Genomic DNA, 24,888 nt, shown 5'->3' on the forward strand with positions numbered 1-24,888 from the left:
GGAATTTCTGGGATTTAATGTGGGATACTGACACATGTGAGGGAATAAATGCAAATTATGTGTGTCAGTGGTAATTAATAACAAAGTCCAGTGCATCTTCTCCAGGCTGGACACCCCCAGCTGTCCCAGCCTGTCTCCAGAGCAGAGGATTTTGACAGTTTTTAGATTGATTGAAGAGAGCAATGAGCTTTGAGGCTTTTGCTTTAAATTCCAGGCTGAGAAATCCAAATGAATATTTAACACTGAGCAAACCAAGGTTTACAGCCAAGTTCCTGCTTTGAAGTAGTGGGGGCAATTTGAACTCTCAAATTTTTGTAAAGATTTTTATTTTGAATATGGGTAAATACTCCTTTATTTTCTAAAAATCTGTCCTGAGAAGAAGCTGAGTTAAAGTTATATAGCATTTATAAAAATTGAATAGACAGAGATGTTGAAATGGAAAAACTTTCTATAAAAATTGGATAGAGACATCGAAACACAAGAATTCTTTTTGAGCAGTGGAAGTTTCATAGGGAATGTGAAATGAATCCACTGTGAGCCATGGTCAAGCTCAATTATCAGTGTATGGACACTGCAGCTACCACTGAGCTCCTGATGGAAAATCCTGGGCTTTTCTCTCCACATTTTCCCACAATGAATGATTGTGGTTCCTAGGAGTGATTTCTAATATTTTGCTACTTGAGACAGAAGTTTGGTCAGCAAATATTGACCTTTTGCAAAGTATTCCTCCTGTGTTGCCCCTTTTCCTGGTGGATGCTCCACCTAAGACCTTCCTGAGTGATTAATTTGCAGGACTGCTAAATCCCAGTTCCTGAGCCCATTCCTGCACAGCAAGTGCTGCTGAAATCAGAAATAGAGCAGATTCCAGGCTTTTCATCCTGCTGGAATCTCAGCCCAGCTTTCACAGCAGCGTTTTGGGATCAGCTCTAGTGCAGGATGCCCAAATCCAGGGAAGCACTGACGAGGGTGACTGTGACCCCCAGGAGCCCCTTTGTTCTCCTTGTCCTTCACCCAGGGAGAGCTCAGGCATTGATATGTCACACACTGTAAAATAATGCAGAGTGGTACCTCTGGTGAGGGTTTTTCTCCATCACTAATTACTGTCTGGAGATTTGGAATGATATAAATGGGTTTGGCTGGAGTTTGTTTTGTACATCAATTATATTCTGGGAGAGCTGGGGATGCTCACCTGGAGCAGAGAAGGATCCAGGGAGAGCTCAGAGCCCCTTGCAGAGCCTGAAGGGGCTCCAGGAGAGCTGGAGAGGGACTGGGGACAAGGGATGGACACTGGAAAAGGGATGTTTGGGATATTGGGGAAGAATTCTTGGCTGTGAGGGTGGGGAGGCCCTGGAATAGAATTCCCAGAGAAGCTGTGGATCCCTGGCAGTGTCCAAGGCCAGTTGGATGGAGCTTGGAACAACCTGGGATAGTGGAAGGTGTCCCTGCCCATGTCAGGAAGTGGAATTGGATGATTTTAAAGATCCCTTCCACCCCAAACCATTCCATGATACGATTTTCTGTGTCCTAGAACAGTTCAGTTGGACTGGAGCAGTGATTTGGTTCAGTTTCACAGGGTCAGCCCTTGGGTTTGAAGTTCATCCATTTCCATTTCTGAGCTGGGCTTCTCTTGCAAGTCTTGCCCTCTGCTTTTCACCAGCTACAAATGTTTAACTGGAGTGATTTGCCCGTCCCAGTTCAGGGAGCCTGTGAGACACTTGAGGGCAGGATCCCAATCTTACAAGTCTGACTTCAGCATCTTTGGAGTTCCCATACTTTATACTCTCTGTTGTAACAACTGTGACTTCTTTACTCAAGCAAAGTACTCTTTACTTCATTTCCCTGTATTAAATTTATTTCCTTGTCAAGATCTAGCACTAATTCAAATTATATCTCTTCCCGTTGCTGATTAAGTCGTTAACATTTAGTACTGATTTGAGCATCAAAACCACTAATCAAGCACAAATATTAATGGCTCTGCTTTGGAGCTTCCCCCTGACCTGGACTGTGGTGGATCTGTTACAGATCATGAGGGCTCAGGGCACAAACAGTTCCTGCTGCAGCATTTTGCCTGAAGAGTGTAAGGACAGCTTGGAGGGATTTCTTGATTCTTCACCTTTTCTTCTTCCTTTTGTTCCCCTGGCTGGTGACAATGGGATTTATTTGTGATAACTGGAGCCCTGTCCATTCCCAGTATATTCATTTATTCCATCCTGTTCCCTCCTTGTTCATCAGTCCTAACTCTCTACCTGTGGATTTATCCTTACCAAGGGTGATGGATTCCATTGGATAGCTGTGAAAAATGTTCTACTGGTTTTAATAGAGAAAAAACTCTGTTAATAAGTGAATGTAATACAATGATCTGCTAATTAATCAGTCTGGATGACCCCATGTTCCTTTTTATCCATCAGCTTTATGAATCTTTCCTTTCTAAACAGGACTTTCCATTCATGGTCATCTTCTTTAAACTAAAAGAAGGGAAATTTTAACTGGATTTTGGGAAGGAATTGTTCCCTGTGAGGATGGGGAGGCCCTGGCAGAGGTTTCCCAGAGAAGCTGTGGCTGCCCCTGGATCCCTGAGAGTGCCCAAGGCCAGGCTGGGTGGGTTTGGATCAGCCTGGGATAGTGGAAGGTGTCCCTGTAAATGGTAGGGGGTGGCACTGGATGATCTTTAGGTCCCTTCCCATCCAAACCATTCCATGATTCTGTGATTCTTGAGCTTGAATATGATTAAATTGGTGTTTTCAATAGTGTCTCTTTGCACCACTGAGCCTTCCCTCTTTCTAGTGGCTTTTTCTTCTTTTTTTCCTGGGATTGTAGAATTCCACATGTGTTCTGTGAACTGTAATAAAACCACAACATCTCTGGAAATCTCTCACTCTTGTTCATTTTTGTGCAGGTATCTCAGAGACCTCAGGCCTCTAAAACAACATCAGCTGTATTTAAGTGCCTGAATATTTCCAGTGTGTAGGGTAACTCAGTAACTTCCTTGCTTTCTTTATTTTTTTTTTCTTTTACTACATTAAATATACATTTCTAAATACAGGTACCAACAGTTGTGAGCCTCTTGCCTCCTTTGAGTTACTCTGCCAGCAGGATGGGATTTTTGCTGATGTTTATTTTGGCCCAGAGCCACTGAGCAGCTCTCCCAAATTCTGAATTAACACTGGAGAACAATGCATCAAATAATTGAACTCCGTGTTTCTGGCCACTTGCTGTCTTCCATCTGGCAAAGGTTTTTTTTTTTTTTTTTTTTTTTTTTTTTTTTTTTTTTTTTTTGTGCCTGTTCTGGTCTCTTGGAGAGGAGCAGGATGAGTAAGAGTTTTCCAGTTGTTCTCCCTTTTTCTCCTGCACGAGGAGAGCTTGTTCAGCACTCACTGAGTGTGCTCGAGGTGATAAGCAAACAATCAATTGAGTTTTTTAAAAAGAAAACCCTAAACAGAAGCAAATTCAAAACACTTGGAGGCTTCTGAGAACACCTTGAATTGCTGTTGATTCACTCTTTTGGCTGAAAGCTGAAGTGATGCCCCTAAAAAACTCCTTACAACCCTGGCATGCCTGGGGTGCTGGAGGGGCAGGATTATTGAAAAGGAGAGAGAGAGATTAAAGGAGAAAGAATTTTGGAGAACAGTTCCCAAACTAAATATTGCTTGTTCATGTTCTATAACTTATCAACAAGCCTATTTCAGATTTGGAAATCTCCCAGAATTTGAAAATAAATCGAGTCCCCTTCTTCCAGTTCAAGGAGTGCTTTGCCCCTTATCTTGCTCTGCTGTTTGTGGAAGGGCACAAGGGGAAGGTGGCCTAATCAAGCTCTAAATTAAATGGCTTGGCATTTTTCCAGTCCCTACTTTTTCCTGCCACCATGAACTGTGTCAAATCTTTTTTTTTCCTCTTGGTTGGCTGTAATCAAAGTGTCATTTTGTCATTATTGATCCTTATTAGTGCCTGGAAGTGCTGTGGTTGAAAGTGCTGCTTGCTTTGCCCAAATTTACAGTCAATAAATAAAAATTTCCTCGTCCTCACTTCTTTATGAGAATCTTTTCTTACACTTCCCTTATCTTTTCATGTATTTCTCTTAGTGAAATTCATATAAAACATCTAGAGGGGATGAAGAGGGAGGAGGGAAGAAGATGAGACTCCTGTAACCTCTCTCCAGGCTCATCTTTTTTATTTTGTTTTTTTTTCACTCCCCAGTTAGTTGTTGAACTGTGACATCTCAGGATCTGTCAGTCCCACTGCCAACTCCCCTTTTCTTTTTTTAGGAAACTGGGATAACTTTTCACTTCTGATTTCTTAATGCTCCCTTTTCTCTTTGCTGTCACTCCCTGCAGTGATGAAATCAATGATCTATTTGTGTCCTGGTGGTTTATTTTTGTGCCTTCACATCTCCCCTTGCAGAGTTCATTTACTACTGGTGAGTTCCAGTCCAGAAGTTTCCATTTGAGGCTCTGGAATGGTTTTCCCAGAGAAGCTGTGGATGCTCCTGGATCCCTGGAAGTGTCCAAGGCCAGGTTGGATCAACCTGGGACAGTGGAAGGTGTCCCTGCCCATGGATGAACTTTAAGGTCCCTTCCAACCCAAACCATTTGTGATTCTAGGACTGGATAAATGTCCTTGTTTAAATTTACAGATCTTCTTTTTCTGCTATGCAGTTAATCTGGATTTATGTTTTGAGGAAAGAAACAAAGCAACCCCTTGTCTTTGTGTGAACATTCTCTCTATGCAGTTGAACCAATTAGCATTCCCAATCTTTGACACCTAAGATAATATTCTAGTGATTTGCTAGAGTCCCAAAAAGTCAAATATGAAAGATTTATCCACCACTCTCTGCATTAAATACAACAAGGAAAACAATTTAATTGCATTCTAATTCTCAGTTCACTGTCCAAGAATTTTATATAATTGTTTATTAGAGATTATTGTAATCTCTGCTACAATAATTAAAAGATGAAAAGCAATAAAAGGAAATAATCCTGTTGCACAACAACAGGGGCTGCCTGACTCTGTGTGTTTTCCTTTGCAGTTATTAACCAACAGAGATATTTTTCTAGTGAAAATCATGTTTCAAGAATTGCATTACCAGCTAAACAATTTCAAAAGCTGCATTTAATAATATTGTAAAATAAAACTGTTTCCTATGGTTGACTGAATAATGCAGCTTCCTCGAATAGTACAACCCTTTGCTAATTAACTGGGTGCTTTCATATCAGTAGCTGATTATTGCTTCTGGAAACAATCATTTAGCCACTGAGAGAGGAACAACACATCTTAATAAAGACATTTTTCCTCACAGATCAGCTCATTAAAAATTTTCTAGTGCGTGTCATCTGCAAGGCTGTGAAGTGGCTGTGACTGATCCTGTGAAATTCTGTGGGTTTGTGTCTGGAAAATGGGGATATAACAGAGGTGGCCAAATGGTCAAAGGATTGTTTTGATGAAAGGAATCTGCTAGAAATATTGATATTAAAAGTACAATGTATTTAATTGCTGTTGGGAACTTGAGATTGAGTTGGAACGTTCCAGAAAAACGCAATTACAGTGAAAGGATTTTTGCTCTAACTCTGATTTTGATTTGACGAGACAGAGTTCAATAAAATGAATGTTGAGCATTTGTTTTACTCGAACTAACGAGCCATCCTGGGTAGAGAAATCAGATGTAGAATTATCTGTATAATGACAAACAGCCTTCACACAAACTGGGCCATATTTTTTCCCTTCATTTGGGAACTCTACAGATCTATTTCAATATTTGGATGTTCCTTTCATTGTGGGCACTTATCTAGAAGTGGTTTTTTGTGCTGTTACCCTGGTCAGCAGAACCATCTCAATCCTCTGTAAAGGTTTTGTTGGCAATTATGTAATTTTAATTCATTTGTATAAACACCAGTGAGGAACAAATCTGTGAGTCACAAGCCCTGGGCAGGCTGTGTCAGGCAATCTTTAATTTAAGAGCTGGGATTGAAAACTCGGTGTGAAGTTCATTACCAAGTGGTTTTATTTGGACACTTGACATTGCCTATAAATCTGTTTGTCCTGACAGAGGTGGCCCCTTCAATCATCTCCTGAAATTTCTCTTTCCAGAAGGACAAATCATGTGGTGGGAACAGGACTGACTCAGGCTGGAGGGACCTCAGGAGGTCTCAGGTCAAAGCAGGGTCAGACAATTTATCTGTACAAAATGTTCCAGAGCTTCATCCCCACAGTCCTCCCTGCATCCACTTGGAACCTTCCCTCTCCATTTCTGCAAGAGGAAACAGCCTCAAGTTGTGTCAGGGAGGTTTGGGTTGGATATTGGCAACAATTTCTTCATGGAAAGGGTTCAGCTGCCCAGGGCAGTGGTGGAGCCCCCATCCCTGGGGGATTTAAGAGTTGTGTGGACATAACTCTTGGTGACACAGATTTAAACCCAAGTGCATCCATTTGGGACATAAAGCAAGAAAAAGCTGAATTTTACCCAAGAGCTGTTGGACATGGGTGCTCTCAGTGGAGAAATCCAGCTTCCTTCCTTTGCTTAACAGGATTCATAGAGATTCTGCTTTCATAGAGATTCCCTTGATCAACAAGCAGTGAAGAAATGGCAATTTTTTGGATGATGCTTCCAGCCTGGCTTGGACTTCCAGGGATGGGGCAGCCACAGTGCCAGGGCCTCACCACTTCACAGAGAGGAATTAATTCCCAATATCCCATCTAACCCTACTCTCTTTCAGTTTGAAGCCATTCCCCTTTGTCCTGTCACTCCAGGCTCTTGGAAAAATTCCCTCTCCATCTTTTTTGTTGGCTCCCTTCAGGTGCTGCAAGGCCTGAATGATTGGTCTGGGTGAGAAAAGGCTCAGAGTTAATTTAACTTCAAACCTCTTTGACTCCATGGAATAACTCTTGGGTTTTTTTTGGGGGAGCAGAGCCTGTATGGAGATGAATTGGTGCCCTTTTCTTCCAGTTGTGTCCCTTAGACAGGAATAAATTCCTTATGCTTAGATCAGGAATAAATTCCTGCTCTCACATTCCTCTATAACATCAGACAGAACAGCTTTCATATTTATTTGTGCAAAGTCTTACAAATATCAGTTTGATTTGATTTGATTTGATTTGAGTGTTTCTCAGTAAACCCAGCCATGAGGGGATTTCCAGCTGCAGCATTTCCTCTCCTCACTTTCTGTGCCTTCATCAGCCCTGTGCTCCTCATTTTGTGCCTCCACTGAGTCATCAGCACTGGTCTAATGGACTGGAACAGCCCAAGGTGGATGGTAATTACTTATTGAGTTGCTGATAGCCCAGATGAGAATAGGATTTATTAGATCAGGAATAATGAAAAGCTGTGTCTAATGCAGGAAATTCGGAGTCTGAAAGACAAGTGTCTAAATTTATAAATCTATATCTATATATCTATATATCTATATATCTATATATCTATATATCTATATATCTATATATCTATATATCTATATCTATATCTATATCTATATCTATATCTATATCTATATCTATATATCTATATCTATATCTATGAAAGAAATTAAAATAGTGCTACAGGAAGGTTTAAAATTAATTACTTGAATGATGTTGTTCCAAGTTGTTTCAGAATTCCAGGTGTTTTAGGCTGAGATTTTTTAAACCTTTTTACCTGCCATTGTTGGAGAGGTTTAAGGGAACAAAACCTGCATGAAGTGACCACTGATATTTTAGCTTTTCTTTTTATTTTCCTTAAGATGGATATGATGTTCTGCTTTTTCTTCCACTCTAAACTTTCATGTATTATTGCAGGCAAAGACCTGGCTTCCTTTATTATCCCCCAAAGTGATTTTCTCATTCATCATCGTGAAAAGTCCTTTATTAAAAGTTCTGCTGCTGCATTGTTAAATAAAATAACAATAATAACAATAATTATTTGATTTAAGTGACACATCAAGTTGGGAACATGGTGCTCCACTCTACAGGATAATGTAGAACATTAATGGAGACATGACCCTGAGCTCAGAAAGAATCTTGAGATTGCAAGGATTCAGAAAAATAGGGAAGATTAGAAGGATGCTCTGTGTTTTGCTGTAGAGCTTGGTTTAGAGACTGTGTTTCTGTGGTCTTTTCCTGAAGTATGAAATATGTTTTTGAACATCAGTGTCACAAAAAGCTCAACCAGATTCTTTCAGAAACAAAGAGCCTGTCATTCTCTTCAAGTTCCCACTTTTATGGTGCAGTTCTAACCCTTTGCAATAAAGGCTTCCAGAATCCCATGGCTGCAGTAAATAAAATTTGAAGTGGTTTTCCTGAAAGAACCTTAAAGACTTTTTTGATTTGGAAAAGAAACTTTGCCTTCATTGGAGGGGCTTAGATCAACCTGGGATAGTGGAAGATGTCCCTGCCCATGGATCTGGATGAACTTTAGGGTCCCTTGTAATTTCTGACTCAAAACTGTTTTTAACTTACAGTACCCTGCCTGATAAATCATCATCCCTCTCTCTGTATATTTATATTGTATGCTCAGTTTTGGTTGCCAATTTTCAAATACCAGGGAAAGTTCAGCTGTAACTTTAATAAAGACAGCAATTATATTTTCATTATTCCCTCACTGCCTGTTAAATTGGGTTTGGAGTGTTTTATGGATCTAGAGCAATAAACATTATCTTACTTTGAGAGGTATTATAAAGTGTTGAGAAAAACATAATTATTGTTATTGGAAATGTTTTAATGTGAGAAGGTCAGAGAAACTTAATTATAGGTTTTTTTTCACCAATTAACTTTATATTTTTGAGCTCTGGTAATGTCATTTAGAGCCTTTCATCTGTGGGCATCACCCCATAATCTTTGATAGTCAGGAGCAGGCAAAACTTGCTGTCTGAATTTTGGCAGCAGCTCAACCCTATTCCATCTCCATTTGTACAAAGGTAAAGATTCCTCCTCTTTCCAAAATAAGTTTTAGTGCAAAAATAGCACAAATTCAGAACCATAACTTCCAGGCTCAGCTCTTTCTGTGAATTTATTGCCATAAAATTTGGATCATTTGAGAAAAGTTGTAGCATAGAAAGAATCTTGAAACTCATCACGAGGAGGGTTCTCTTGGTTATGTGATTAAATGGGCACCAATCCTGTTAAAATCCAATTATTTTCCTTGAATACCAGTTGAAATAATACCCAGGAGAGAGTTTTTGGAAAGATCCTACAATATTAAGTGCTCAGCTCTCAGAAAAATCTGCCCTCAGTTCAATGGGAGCTATTGAATCTTTGTGGAAAGATATCCTTGATTCTGTAGCACCAGAGGCTGCAGCTGAGGAAAGAAAAATCAGTGCAAAATTGGAGTCACATTTGTGACACTGTTTCATCAACAGAAGGGTAAAAATATTGTGGAACTGTTGTGGTTTCCTGCTAAATAGGCTTTAAAAACCCTGGGCACTTTGTTATGTTTATTTCTGGTAAATCAAGACACATTAAAGGACTAAAACCATCATTAGTTTTGTCATTTTAGGAAAGAAAAAATTGTTAAAAACCCCTACATCTCTTTTACGTCCCAAAAATGTGCTATGGCTGGCATGAAACCACAAGCATTATTTCAGTTTGTCAGTAATTTCAGTGTATGATCTGAAGATTTCAATTCTGTTATTAAGATGGTTGAGAGCAAAAAAAGACTGGGAAGATCGTTGAACTTCTAAATAAGGCACTTTATTAATTCAACCTTTGTTTGTTAATAAAAGGAACTTTTAGGAAATAAGGAATATTCTGTGGATTTGGGTACAGGTACTTTATATTTTTTGACTGAAAGGTTGGATTTCTCTTATGAAAGGGAAGTGGATTCACTGTTACTTATGGAATTTTTTTCTACTAAAATAATAAAATTTGAGGTTCAGCTAATGCATAATAACACAGTCAACCCTTACTGAGCTTTGATGGGGTTGTTTTTTTCCTCAGAGGAGTGAAATTCATTGGAAATACAAAATTCCCTGGAAAATTAAAATGAAATTAGGTGCTGCATTGGAGATGACAATTCACTTCTTTACAAATAATAAAAAATGTTGGATTCATTTGGCCAATTTCACCCCAGGCCAGTCACATCACAACGGGATAAATGCCCTCAAGGAATGATTGGAATATTTTAACTGATGCCTTTAGGATGAGATGATTCATGTTTTGAATTTCCAGCCTACAACACTCCATGCTTTATTTGTTTATCTCTCTTGCCATAACAGGTTGAAATGTTGATTTTTAAGATTTTCAGAATAAATTCTCGTTTTCAGCTGAAATCCTCTGCTATTTGTGGGGCTATTCATATAAATGAGCATAAAGAAACTAATTTTAGCATGAGGGAGCTAAAATCTCCCATGTTTCTTGTTCCACAGTCAATGGAGACACAGAGAGTGGGAGAAAACCGTGTTCAGAAGGAAGTTCAAAGCTGAAACCTGATTTTAGATTGTCTGAATTGCTCTCTGCTCACAGCTCTGAGGCTGGCAGAGCTCAAGGAGAGTTTGGACAACACTCAGGGATGCACAGGGTGGGATTGTTGGGGTGTCCTGGGCAGGTGCAGAGGCTGGAATTCATGATCCTGGTGTGTGCTTTCCCACTCAGGATATTCTATGGATCCCACACCATGATTCTGTGGTTCAGTGCCAAACCCTGGCTCCCTCTGAGTACTTGTGTCGCTTACTGAGGTTTGCTGAGCAGCCAAACTCGTCCTCCTTCATTTCAAACCCTATTCTGCATCCCATCTGAATCACTCATAGCTACAAAATGGGAACTGGGAGTTTTCTGTGAGCCATCCCTTCAGGATGGGTCCTGTAGGTGCAGTTTTATAGTGGTTGATGGCTGGTTTACTTCAGTAAAGAAAAGGAGTTTGAGCCTTAAACTTTGGATTGATTTAATTGGCTTAAGTGAAAAAAAAAAAAGGACATTTGTTACTTATGATATATTTTATTCTGCACTTATCATCACTGAGAAATAGAATATCAGCCTTAAACTGTGTCAGCTGTTCATGAAGAAGTCATGAATTGGGGTAACTACTTCCCATTTCACTTCAGAAATGTTTTTTATTAGACTGCCTTCCTCATCCATTCTATATCCTACCATAGTCAGCCCTTACTGGGCTTGATGAGGTTGTTTTCTTTCTCAGAGGAGTGAAATTAATTGGATACTGGATTCCCTGGAAAATTAAGGTGAAATTAGGTGCTACATTGGAGATAACAAATGATTCTTTAACAAATGTTGTGTTCATTTGGCCAATCCTCCCCCAGTCCAGGCACTGCTGACCCCATACAAACATTGGCTCTGCTGTACATGGGGAAAGGCTCTGGAATCTTCTTGAAATCATGGAATTATACAATAGTTTGGGTTGGAAGAGACCTTAAAGATCATTGGTGCCACCAACCCAAACCAGAGCTTGGTTCTCACCTTCATTTTGCCGTCAGCTCCTGAGCCGCTTCAAGCGCTAAAATCCCAATTCCCTTTTCCTCAACAAAGCCCAACTTGGCTCTCCCGTTTTCCCTTCGCTGTGCTGAGGGGGGAAATCAGCAGGAAAAAAAAGGCTGGAGCAGATTGGGAGGCTCATCTGAGCGTTGGGGCCGGTCATTTATCACTGTCAGCGGGGCCAGGGGCGATGCGGCGCTGGAGCGTTGGCGCTCATCCGCGGAGTGACGGCTGACGGGAGCCTGGCGCAACCTCCGGCGGATAAGGTGCCCCAGAGCAGGAATGTGTGCCAGGGAGATACTGTATCACCAGCCACACCTGCTCCCCAGGGCTCCACCAGGCCAAAGGGAACAGCAGCAGGGCTTTAGGAGCACTGGGATGGCGCTGGATGCTGCTGGGAACCAGTGAAAAGCAGCCTTGAAGCCTTGAGTTCTCAGGCTGGACAAGGACAAGAAGTTTTAACAATGATTAAACACCTGCAGGGTGTGTGAGAGCCCTGTGAGTATCTTGTGATGTTTTGCACAAAGCATGTTTTCAGAGAGGTGTTGCCTTCTTGGACCAATGGGTCTTTTCTATTCTGTTTTTCATGTGCTACCCTATAAATGTGTGTAATATTTATTTAAATAAAGCTCTCTCTTCTCTTCTGCTCCCCATTGCATCAGGAACTATGTTGCATTATCCTCACCTATAGCCTAAAATGCAGCACTGGGAAGCAGGATGTGCCACTGAAATGGGGCTGGGTCACTGCTGTGGATTCCTGGATTCTTAAATTCTGGTGCTTGGAGCAGTGGGGATGTGTGGAAGGATAATGGGATGGCAGCATTCCGGGGTTTCACATCTGTTCTAATTTAGATTTGCTAATTTTAATATACTTATTTTCTGCTGTGAGGTAGAATTAGGAGTAAAAGCAAGGCTGGCCTAAAAGGGTGTAAAGAAAACGTTTGTTTACAAAAGTTCCACCAAATAAAAACCAGCTCCAGTAACCCATAGCCAAACTGCCAAATATAATAATAGTAACAACAATAACAACAACAACAATAATAATAATAAGTCCAATCCCCTTGAAAAAAATCTCCAACAACATAAAGGAATAATAAATAAAAAATAGAATAAGGAATAAAAGTTTTAGACCATTCCTTTTTCTTCTTTTCAACATTTTTTTCTCTTTCCTAACAACAACATACAGAAGCACTAAAGTTAGTTATTAACTAAAATAATATTTTTTAATTCACTTCAGGCAGAGGAGTATGATTTTTGTGTGGTTATAAGGACTTTTTTTTCCACAAGAAGAAAAAAAACCAGAAAAAATAAATTCTCCAATTAGTTTCTCAGGCTGTTAACAACAAACCAGCCTCCAATTAGTCTCATCAAGTCACAGAGAAAGTTTTCAAGGAGAAAACTTCCATGTATTCCCTCCCTCCAGGTGCCAATCAATGTAAAACCAGCACAACAAATCTCAGTTTTATTCTGCTGAGAAGTTCAGGAATTATTTACAAATAGCAAAACCCTCCCTGGCAAATGCAGGCCTCAGCAAATCTAAATAGTTTAAAAGAACAAGAAAAAAGTCTCGTGATATAAAACTGAAATTGCAGCAGGAAAAATCTGATAAGAGGAGGTTAATATCTATTTCCTGCAATGTTCAGCATAAAAAGGTTGAGGGAATTGGGGTTGTTCAGCCTGGAAAAGAGAAGCTTTGGAGTGATCTAATTGTGGAAGGTGTCCCTGCCCATGGCAGGGGTGGAAGAGGATAAGCTTTAAGTTCCTTTCCAACCCAACCAATTCCATGATTCCATGAAATATTTCCATTGTGAGAATATCCTGATTTCAAAAATTCTTGTTCCGCCATCTAATAAAAAGTTTGTGCCTTGAATTTGGTAAATCTGCAACTCAAAACTTACTGTTTTGAATTTGCTGTTATTTTTATTAAATGTATCCCAGTTTGCTTTTCATGACAAATCATATGCATCGACTTAACTGGGGAACGTTTTAATTGAGCACTGCTGGAGATTTTCCAATAAATTAACATTACATGTTTTTAACAGATGTCTGAAGTTGACATTGTTATTAGACATTGTAATTAATAGAAGTATTACCCAAATTAAAATCTCAGAGCCTCAGAAAAATTAAAATGTAGGTGACTGAGTGATGTTAACTCATTAATAGAGAGTGACTCTTGAATTCCCTCCACTGGGCTTTATTAGCCCAGTAAACACATTTTTCCAAGTAGCTGGAGAGGGAGTTGGACAAACCCTTTGGAATAAGGTTCTTATGAGTCAAGACATGTTTTACCAGTGATGTTGTGAACTTCTTTAACCTGCCATTGTCTTATTGGTATAATCTGCCCAAAAGTACCTTTCTGGATGTTGTAAAGTTGTAATACCATAGAACTGTAGAATCCTAGAATGGTTTGAGTTGGAAAGGACTTTGAAGATTGTCCAGTCCCAATCTCCATATATGTAATTAAAGATTGGAAACAACACAGCTCTGCTCTTTATCTACAAATTCATGGCCAGCCATGAATGTCAAAAGGTTTTTCCCACTTTGAACATGTGTGTGAATGTCCAGCAAAAATTATCTTGAGTCTCATTTTGAGAAGCCATGGACATAAAAATAAATAACAGCTCATTGGTTATGAGGCTTAACTCAGGATGGGCCCTCACAAAGGGAGCAGTCTAAATCCACAGTCACACTTAGGAGGTTATTTATGTAAATAATAACCTGTAAAAGGAAATTGTAAATAAACAATGTGATTAGAAGCAGTTGAGAGGAGATTTTTTAGGTCTGCATGGTTTTACATTGCAGAAGCTTCCTTAAAATTTGGCATTTCTGGTGCTGATTCCCAATGGAGGAGATGTTGAGCTGAGCAGTGCCAGGAATTCACTGACCAGAGATCAGACCCCAGCCCGTGCCTTTCCAGAGTTTATAAAAGTTGATTTCTGCCATAAATCCTCAGGTCTTCCCTCGGGTGGTTCCTGTCCTTTTTAGACAGTTTTTCCTCAATAATTACAGGATGCAAACTCAAATTCCATACCAGGAGAACAGAGTGTTCCTGGAGCTGCTTTGCCTCTCTCTGTGCTCCACTGTGGAATTCCTGCCTGGAGCTTTGTGCTGCTTCCCATTTTTCACAGTGTACACACCATGTTCCAGATGAGCATCCAGAGCATGTTTTATTCATGTGCTTTTCACCCCTTACTTGGGATCATTAATAAAGCTGCTAAATAAACCCAGGTTTAACAACCCTGCTCTCCACACCCCACTGGACATCTCCTCCTGCTCCCTTACACTCTCTTCATCACCATCCTTTGTTTGCATCTCTTGGTTTTTTTCCCAGCCTGTCTGATGCCATTCTTACCCAACTGGTTGGTATGAGGGTTTCAAGAGGGGTTTTGAGGGGTGTTGTCTGTAATTATGAAGTAAATCCAGTTGTATTTTATCATCTTCATTCAGTTCCTATGCTAACAAGAGGCTCCATGAAAAGCAGGAATGGCAGAGAGGGCCTGGATAGTCCTTGGTGGGTGGATAACTCAGTGCCAGGCTCTGCTTCAGATTTAGGGCTCTTCTGTTTTCTTTTCAATTTTATATTTCAGGGAGTTGTAGACTCCCCATCCCTGGAAGTGTCCAAGGCCAGGCTGGACAGGGTTTGGAGCAGCCTGGGATGGTGGAAGGTGTCTGTATTTTTATTATTTTTTGTGTTACCCCATCCAACCTGGCCTTGGACACTTGCAGGGATGAGGCAGCCACAGCTTCTCTGGGAGGTTAACAAGAATAAGTTTTATAAGAACTGCTGATTATGTTATGACAGAGCTCCATGAATTAGGTTTTTGGGAAATGAAATGATGTGACAATCTCAAAGATACCACAAGAGTTGATTAGTTTGTGTATCTCATGTATCTGTCTATGTTATCTTTGTGATCTCACAGCCCTTCTAGACAGGATTCTTACACAATCATAGATTCCTTTTGGTTGGTGTCATTATTTTCCTCTGCCATTGTTTCCTTTGCTGTTTTGATCCTGTATTTTGCTGTTAACTTTTGTTCTGGCTCATAACCCATAATCTCATTGGTGTCAAGGCAATATTTTAATAAATATTTGTGTACACACAGGTACATCTTATCCTTCCCCTGAACAGACCCTGAATCTCTGTGATATTACTGCAGGGTTATAGGTGAAATTCATCCAAGTTTGTCACTACTTTCCTTATGATCAGTGCTCAGAAAGTGACATTTCTAAGTATGATTTATCTTGAAGAAAACAGTATGTCAAATGAATCACCATGAGTGTCTCATTCTTCCCAGAGTACAGGAGGATCCAAGGCTGAATACTCAGATGTAGACATCCAGTGTGGAAGATGAAAGCTGAGTGTAAGGATCCAAGTTTAAAAATATTTAATTTAGCCTGAAGTTTTGTACCCTAAACCTCCAAAATTCAACACCTGCAGAGTCAGAGAACAGACCAAGCAGAACGTGTGGTCACAATCAGCCTGTGATGGGTCACCTTTATCTGGGCCTCACAGTCACATAATCTCACAATCCCAGGATGGTTTGGGTTAGAAAAGCTCTCAGAGATGACTGATCCAGCCATTCCTGACTGCCCAGACCGCCACTGATCTGTGTCTCCAAATGCCACATCCACATGGATTTTAAATCCCTCCAGGGATGGGGAATCCACCCCTGCTCCGTGCAGCTGTGCCAGGGCTGGAGCAACTCTTTCCAGGCAGGAATTGTTCCCAATATCCAACCTAAAACTCCCCTGGCACAACCTGAGGCTGTTCCCTCTCATCCTGTCCTTGTTCCCTGGGAGAAGAGCCTCACCCACACCTGGCTGACTCTTCTGTCAGGGAGTTGTGCAGAGCCACAAGGTTCCTCCTGATCCCCCTTTTCTCCAGCTGAGCCCCTCTCCCAGCTCAATGGTTTTTGGTTTCCTTTATTCATACCCCAAATATATCCCTGATCCAAATACTCCCATCTTCTCTGTCCCAGCTGCCACAAATCCACTCCCCCCTCCCAGTGTGTACCTCCACCCCAGGGCATTGGGAATTTCACAATCACTATTTCTCCTCCTCTGCACCTCCACCACCCTCTTTTTATTTATTCATTTTCATTTTCCTGTTGCTCCTGGTCCATTTCCTGGAAGGACCAGCAGAACAAGCCCAGTGTGTGATCTCTGGCCTTTGCTCATTAAGCAGCACCTCTGTTTTTTTGAGGAGCCCGTGTGTTTTGGAGGCTGAGCTGGCATTCTGTGCCAGGACACATCACATTCATCAGTCAGTTCCTGTGTCCCAGCCTGTTTGATGGCCTGGATGCAGAGAGCACAGAGTGTCACCTTGTGGGACATCACCTCCAGAATATATTTCCCAGCTGGTTTCAGCTGCCACTCTTCCTTTCCTGAGCTGTTTTGATAAATAAACTTATTTTTCAACAACAGTTGTGATTTTAACATTCCATTGAGTGATACCAGTGTTTTGTTAATAATAGCTGGGATCCCTCATGTGAGGACAGCACCACAATAATTCAAAGAGTTGTGGGTCAAATCATTCAAATAATTCAAAATTCAAATTGTTGAATTACTGTGACATAGCCACCCCTCCCTTAAATTGCTCATGAGCTGACAGCTGATCTCTCTGATGGAGGATGGAACTGGAGAAGTGAGAGGTGAAAGAAACTCAGCAGATCCTGTTAACCATCTCTTTGCCAAGGCTGAGGATCCAAATGACTCATCAGAGATGAGACATAAATGACCAGGAGAGGGGATCAATGTCTCTGTGCTGAAAATATCCTTTGGGAGACAAAGGGATTTGAACTGGAACACTGGAGAGTTCATCTGAGATGACAGGAGGTTTCCTTATGGCACAGATTTTAGAACTGACAGTTCTGCTCGTTGAACTAGACCTGGAAAGAAAGAAGAGCTTCTGTTTCAGCACCAGCTGGGAAGGATTTATGGATGAAATTCTGCCATAAATTAAAAATCTCATCCCACTCCAGGAGAGCAGCCCTCTCCCTTGTGTGCCTCTCTTTTGTCCTCCAAGAGCCCCAGTGAATCTCTGATTTCCTGCTTTTTTTCCATTGAGTAATGTTTGAAATCCCAGAATTTGAAATCCAAATTCCTCTTTCACAAACAAGGAAAAATGGAGGGTCTTAGTTTAGGCTGGAAAAGGGGGATTTAGCAGGTAATTTTTTTTTTCCTAAAATCCTTCAGAAGGATTTCCTACAATATTTCTTTTCAACAGCCAAACTTTCCCTCTGTCCTTTGCAGACCATTGTGAAACCACCTCAAAAGCATTTTCTGATGTCCAGGAGAACTTAGGAGAGGGGATGGATATAAATAAAGTGAATAATTTCACTCTCTGAATAAGTGAGGATTTGGAGCAATCCCATCCTTGTACAATTTACCAAATCCTCATTTTTGGCATAATTTGGTACATGAGGTGTATGTGACTCCTCTTGGCACAAACATCAGGTAACTTTTTAGAGTATTAAAATATCTCTTGGGTTATGAAACAGTGAAAAAATAAATAAACATCCTTATGTTTAAAAAATCAGGTCTGTAAATGAATGACCTGTTTTACAGAAGTCCTGGCCAGTTGTGGTTTTCACAAGTGAAAAGTGAACAGCAATTCTGGAGCCCAGAAATTCCCAGAATCAGTTCATTTACTCAGGCACAAGCACAAACCAAGGTCAGATCCCTGTTTTCTAAAGCAGGTGAATAAAATAGAATTAAGTTATATTATGCCTTATATTCCATTTTTGGAAATAATGACCTGTGAGATCCTTTTATAACAGCTTAAAAAAATGCTTATGTTCCCTGCTCTGTTTTTTCTCCCAGATTCCAAATCCCTCAGTAACCAAAATCCTCCAGCAGGGTGATGGGATGGGAAATGTAGAAAAAAAATTAAGAAAAGGCAAAAAATAAAAGGGAAAGGAGCCCTTCAAGTAGCAGCTGATTTGCTTTGGGATGTTCCCATCCCTGCTTTTCCCTTTTCCTCCTCCTCTCCCCCATCCCTACTTGGCTTTAGGAGATGGAGGAGGCTCCTGGTAATTGGTTAATCAGCTATTTTCAATTCAATTCCTGGCTGTACTTACCATGGAAAATTAACAGTCCTTGTGTATAAATATGACCCCTACTCCTGGATTAATTTGATTATGTGAGAATCTCAGTTTTCATTTAAAAATAATAACTTTCTGGCTGCTCTGATAAAACAAGGTTGGATATGTAATCTAAATATTCCCTAATGGCTTAAAAAAAAAAATCAAAAGACAAATATGAAGAACATATGAATCTCTTGTTAATAGAATTTAAATGTTCTCAAATCTTTGCTGGGATTGCTAGAGATTGAATATTTTGAGACCAGAAAATTCCTGATTTTCATTCACTGCTGGATCAGCATTCACTGAAAGCCAAACCTTTTTTGAGCATCTTCATTTGGGTCCACAAAAAAAGAAGTGACGTTCATTAAATGACTGTGGGTATCTTAACCCTGAATTCTTTAAATTTCCCTGGGCTTGTAAATCTTGTTGGAACTTAAGTTCGTTTGAAAGGAAATATTTTTTACAGAACTTTCCCATTTGAACATATTTCATTGTTGAGTTTATCTATTAGGGGTGTGATACCATCAACCCATGGAGCTGGGAGAATAAATGAAATGTAACCTAACAAAATGTGCCAGAGAACAGGTCTGGGCATTGGAACTGATGAATTTCTAGGATAGGATCAAACATGATTTAATTAACTCTCAGATAGTTTGGAGATAGGGTTTGTCTGTTTGAGTGGTGAGGTGTTTTAGTTTGGACAAACTTAGGGGAAAAAACTTTTAGAAGAGCTTTTTAGGGAATAAACTTTTAATTTTTTATTTTACTGGACTTAAGAAAAAATATTTTACTTAAGGGGAAAAGCGGAAAAAACTTATTTGAGCATCTGTTCAGCAACTTTTGATTATCTTTCCATGTATTTGGGATCTGTGAAGGATTATTTCTGTTAGGAGAGTCTAAGGAGCACAAGGCAGGCACTGCACCTGTCTGAAGCAGACTTTGCCTGAAGCTGAAGTTGAATGTCAAGTCCTGCAGGATCCTTGTTGCTTTCAGCTCCTACTGGTTCTGTTCAGCAGGGAGCAAAGTGTGTCACAGGAATCTCTCAGGCTGAGTTTGGAAAATTTAGAGTTTTGGCAGTTGATGAGAGAGCAGCATTTGGAAGTTTTAGGAGATTGTTCACGAGTTTATGTTTGTGAAAATTCTGACTGCATGAATATCAATAAAATAAAGGAAGAATCTATTCCTTAACTTTACTTTGGAACCCTGAGTATCAAGGAGATACTCAATGATAAAATAAAATATAAAAAAATATATAGAGACATTCCATTCCAGGCCAGCTTGGATGGGTTTGGAGCAGCCTGGGATAGTGGAAGGTGTCCCTGCCCTTGGCAGGGGGTGGGACTGGATGAGTTTTAAGGTCCTTTCCAACCAAATCATTCTGGGATTTGATGATCCATGTCCTTCTAATTCAGCTTTCCCACACCCATTAATGGATGAAATTGATGGTATTTGGGTGGAATGTGCTGTTTTCAACCCCAGGAAGCTGAAATGAGCTCACAGCCAGTCCAGTGCTCAGTGGAAATCTCTCCATGGCTCTGTAACACCAGGATTTACCCTACGTACTGCAAACCTTTGTCTCTGGAATGACAGTGAGCTTGGAAAACTCATTTATTCTTTCTGTTGGTAAGCTACAGGATAGTCCTGTTTTTTCCTAATTCCATGGAGCCAAAGTATTCCTGATTTTCTGGAGTCAATCCAATTTGTAGGTGAGAATTAAAATATTTTCACGTGGAAAACTGTTGACTGTTCAGTTAAAAAGCCCCAAACTGGGATATTCTTTAGCTCTCCTTATACATTGTTATTTAGATGTTGTCACTTTCTTCCTAAGGTGGAATGTGTATTTTGTTAAGGTCCTTCTAAATTTGGGGTTTTCTTGGTTTATTTTGTTTTACTATTTAAATCATCTGTGCAGGAAATACTGGAAGAAACAGTGAGCCAAAGTATGAATGACAAGAAAATGAATCATTTTATCTGGCTGAGATCTTCAAAATTAAAGTGTGAAGACATTGGGAGACAACTTGAGAACTCTGAAAATATTACTTTCATTCAAGCCTGCCTCACCTCTGAAAATTTAATTTTAATTTTAATATATTGAAAGCCAGGCCATTTGAAATGATAACTGCTTCATACATCATGGATGTCACTCACTCTGTAAATGAAGGCAGCTATCAGGGTGAGGGCAGGGTTAGTTTATTTGATCTTACAAGATGTTCCATAATTTTTCTGACTGTTCACTGCTCTCCTGTGGCTGTAGATCATGTTGGGAATACCAGCTACAGCTAACAAGGTTGAAACCTTGGTCATGTTACTCCCACTCTGGAGCTTCCCAACAATTTTCTTCCCAGAGCTCCTCTCTTGAGGCACAGGCCACTCAATTTTCTTCAATGCCACCAGCTGACTCGTGGCACCTCTTGCTCCATCTGCAGATATAAATGAGAAACAAAAAGTCTGGATATTCAGCAAAATTTAGATTGTTTTATTTTACATGGATGGAGCAAAGCAGTGCTTTGGGGTCACTGCCCACTCCAAACTCCATCAAATCTTGGTTTGCAGCCTCTTATAGTGTAATCTCTTGTTGTAATCAATAATTTTTTGGTTTTTGCTGTCATAATTTTGCCAGGTAAGCAGTGATGTGTAAACACCCCTGAAGTCTCTGAGAGATTTGTCAAGTTTCACAGATAACCATCTGGCCTTGGTAGATAAAACTGGCAAAACCCACAAAGTCTGGTCTTTGTGGACAGGCAGCATTGGTCACACAAAGGCAGGAAGTCTGAGCTTGCAAAATCTGTCAGGCTATTGGAAAGTCTGGTTTTGCAAACTGGTAGGAGATACAACTTATTTAGAAAACATAATATTCATAACAGGAGGATTTAAACCAGAATTGTTTAATCATATATTTTCCTCTATCTAGTGCCCATGCTTCACTTCAGACTTTGGTATTCTGGTTTATACAAACCCCAATACTTTCATGATTAACATGAATCTTTTATCAATTATCACAACCCTGATTTTCCCTTCTCACTGGCTGTTGGTAAATGTTGGATACCAGCTGGGATTAGGAATGTGCCTCCCTTCTAATGGCAAATATTGTTTCCAGAGAATTCACAAATGGTCCCACATTCCCTCCCTGACCTGCTTTGTTCCTCACCAGCCTCAGGATTAAAGGAATTAAAACAATGCATGCACTGAGAAAAAATACTGATTTTCTCCCTGGGAAATGTTTTGTGAACAAAAAGTTGCATTTTGAATTCAGGCAGTTTCATTTCTTGCTGCCACTGTTTAAAATGTCCCTTAGTAGCAAAAAATGAATGTGGGGATGGCAGTGGAGAGGTTTGAACTACAAGAGGGGAGGATTGGGTGGGATATTGGGAATATTGGGATATTTGGAATATTGGGATATTTGGAATATTGGGATATTGTTCCCTGGCACAGGGTGCCCAGAGAAGCTGTGGCTGCCCTGGATCCCTGGAATGTCCAAGGTCAGGTTGGATGGGCTTGGAGCAGCCTGGGACAGTAGAATTCCCATGGGAATGGTTCAGGTTTCAATGGATCCATGAGAAATAAACAATTGATTTTATCCAAAGCAAATACTCTATCACATTTTAACTTTTTTTTTTTTTTTTTTTTTTTTTTTTTTTTTTTTTTTTTCCCCTTCTAGATAAACATCATGTCAATGGGAACAGAATGGTTGAACCTTTCCCAGAGGGAACACAGATGGCTCTGTTTGGTAAGGCATTTTATTCTTGAGAATAAAAGCTCAAAGCTCTGTGGTGTTTCTGCATCCCAAATTCCTTAATTTTAGCCTGACTCCTTCAAATTTCAGCATCTGGGCTGCTCCTGCCATTTTCCAGTCACTGATACCAGCTAAAACCACTGGGCATTTTGGGAGATGTCCTTTATATGTCATTTCCATGTAAAGAAATGCACTAAAAATGTTTTTTCTTATTTATAAAACCAGAAAATCTAAATCCTGTATTTTGTTGCCTCAAAATTCCAAAATAATAGTTTTTTTTATGAATGACAGTTTGTCTAAGATCATTCATTAGTTTAAACAAAATTCTGAAGATGATCCATGATTCTCCACACTTTAAACCATGCAAGGAACTGCAGCTTTTTGGGATCTCCTGGACTTGGAGTGTTTGTTACCATTTACATGCCCCAAACCAAACCTGCTGGTTTCTACCTGAGCCTGTGAATAGTCCTGTGGAATTCCTGTTGGGAGCCATCAGAGATGGAAAAGTGGCCAGTTGGAAAAGAAAAAAAGTTTAATTTCTCTGTCTCTTTTCTATGAAAATGTCATTTTTTAGGCCCATTTTGAAGACTTGAAAAGGTGTTTCTCCAGAGAAATTAATTATTTCTGGAAGTAATAAACATCCTAAAATAGATCAAAATCACCTATTTGTAACCAAGATCTGGAATTTACCCAAACCTGAGAATTGTCAGAGCTCTCATTTTGGGATGTGCTGATGTTAGTCCTTAAGGCAAGACTTTGGGATTTACTGGGAAGAAAAAAGTGGATTTCCATGGCAAATATTGTTAAAATTTATTGCTGCAGAAAATGAAAAATTTCCTAATGCTGTTTTGATACAACTGAGTTGTTTACAAAGGAGATAATTCTCTATTAACATGTGCAGGATGGTCCAAAGTGCCTTAGGAAATGTCTTATATTCTATTAAATGTTTCTCTGTCTATGGTGCTGAAATAAATATTAAATCACTCCTTGATACACGTTAATTTAATAGTCCAAAAATGATCTTTTCAATTGGTGATGGCAGAAAATCTTGGTGAGTGTGATCTGTCCTGTGGAATTAATGTTGGTGCAGTTTCATGGCTGAAGAGGGGAAATGGTTTGTGGGTGTCACCCTTCAGTTTCCAACGTGATTTATTCAACTTCTCTGCAGAGTTCCCCCAATCCAGTGTTGCCTTTCTGTCAGTGACTCCTTCTCTGTGGATTTTGGGAACATGAACAAATTCTTGGAGTGGTGGAATGAGTGATTGTTTTATAATTTTGTTCTGGAGCAAATGGAAAATGATTTTAACCTTTTAAGCTCTGAGGCTGAGATGGATTTAGAGATTCTTCTTTGAATTCCTTACAGCAGGAAGGGTCAGAGGGTTCTGGTACAGTCTGATGTTGATGCAGTCTGTGCTGTTTGGTTTTTTTTTGTTTTTTCTTTTTTTTTTTTTTTTTTAATAAGAAGCTCCTTTTGTTATTTTTTTTTTTAATTTTCTGTGTCATGTTCAGATTTCCAGTGTGTGTGTGATGAGTGTTGGTTCTATCGTTGTACACAATCTATAAAAATTCACAGAAAGCAACAGAATTTAATTGGAAAAATGCAAAAACTTATTAAACAGTGCACTTTGAAGCATTCCTGAGAACTCTCTAACATTCCCATCAACCCTGGGAACTTCCATTCTTTTTCAATTGCCCTAGATTTTCCACAAGGCTGTGATTGCAAGTGTTGGGCTCAGGCTGGTGCCATCTGTGCTGTGAAGGAACAGAAACCCTCCACATCCTGATTTTTGCTGTTAGACCTGCACTGGAATAGTGCACAAACAACTCTGATAATAATTTGGCATTTGTTGGCATTGACATCCCAGTCTGATGGGTGGGATGGGAAAAGGGAGCTGCAGTTCATTTTTCCTCCCTCCAATCCATGTGAATGGGAATAAAAAGCCAGGTTGGATGGGGCTTGGAGCATCCTGGAGCAGTGAAAAGTGTCCCTGCCCATGGAACTGGATGAGCCTCAAGGTCCCTTCCAAACTAAACCATTCTGTGATTCCCTCATTCTAAAACAAGAAGAAAACTACCAGTTAGGAATTCCTCTGCTGGGATTATTACTCATCCTAGCCACGTGTGATCCTGCTAACAGCAAGTTCTTGGTATTTTGGGAATCTAAGCTCAGGAAAGAGCCTGAGCCAGTCAAATTTCTGACTCCACCTCACCAAGTCAGGATTTTCACATCCCTGTTCCAGAAAGATCCTTTACTTGGGATTCATAGGGATGAATCAGGAAGGACAGAGTTACTTAGAAGAGATCCCTCTTGTGTGGATTCTGCCTCACTGGGATATTCCAGTCTCCCTCACTGGGATATTCCAGTCTCCCTCACTGGGATATTCCAGTCTCCCTCACTGGGTTATTCCAGTCTCCCTCACTGGGTTATTCCAGTCTCCCTCACTGGGATATTCCAGTCTCCCTCACTGGGATATTCCAGTCTCCCTCACTGGGTTATTCCAGTCTCCCTCACTGGGATATTCCAGTCTCCCTCACTGGGATATTCCAGTTTTGCTCACTGGGATGTTCCAGACCTATCTGGACACAATCCTGTGCTCTGGGATGACCCTGCTGGAGCAGGGAGTTTGACCAGATGACCCCACTGTGCTTCTTCCAACCTGACCCATCCTGGGATTGCTTAAAAAG

General features: G+C 40.2%; 1 protein-coding gene across 1 annotated transcript in view; it reads left to right on the forward strand.

Moving 5' to 3' along the window:
- MSRA (methionine sulfoxide reductase A) overlaps window positions 1-24,888 on the forward strand; it is a 233,088-nt gene that overhangs the window by 61,565 nt on the left and 146,635 nt on the right. Inside the window, exon 2 of the mRNA XM_056487367.1 lies at window positions 22,129-22,197. Coding sequence (XP_056343342.1) covers window positions 22,129-22,197 — 69 coding nt within the window. The remainder of the gene's footprint in view (window positions 1-22,128; window positions 22,198-24,888) is intronic.

This window comes from Oenanthe melanoleuca, chromosome 3, assembly GCF_029582105.1.
Source record: "Oenanthe melanoleuca isolate GR-GAL-2019-014 chromosome 3, OMel1.0, whole genome shotgun sequence".
Classification (NCBI taxonomy): Eukaryota; Metazoa; Chordata; class Aves; order Passeriformes; family Muscicapidae; genus Oenanthe; species Oenanthe melanoleuca.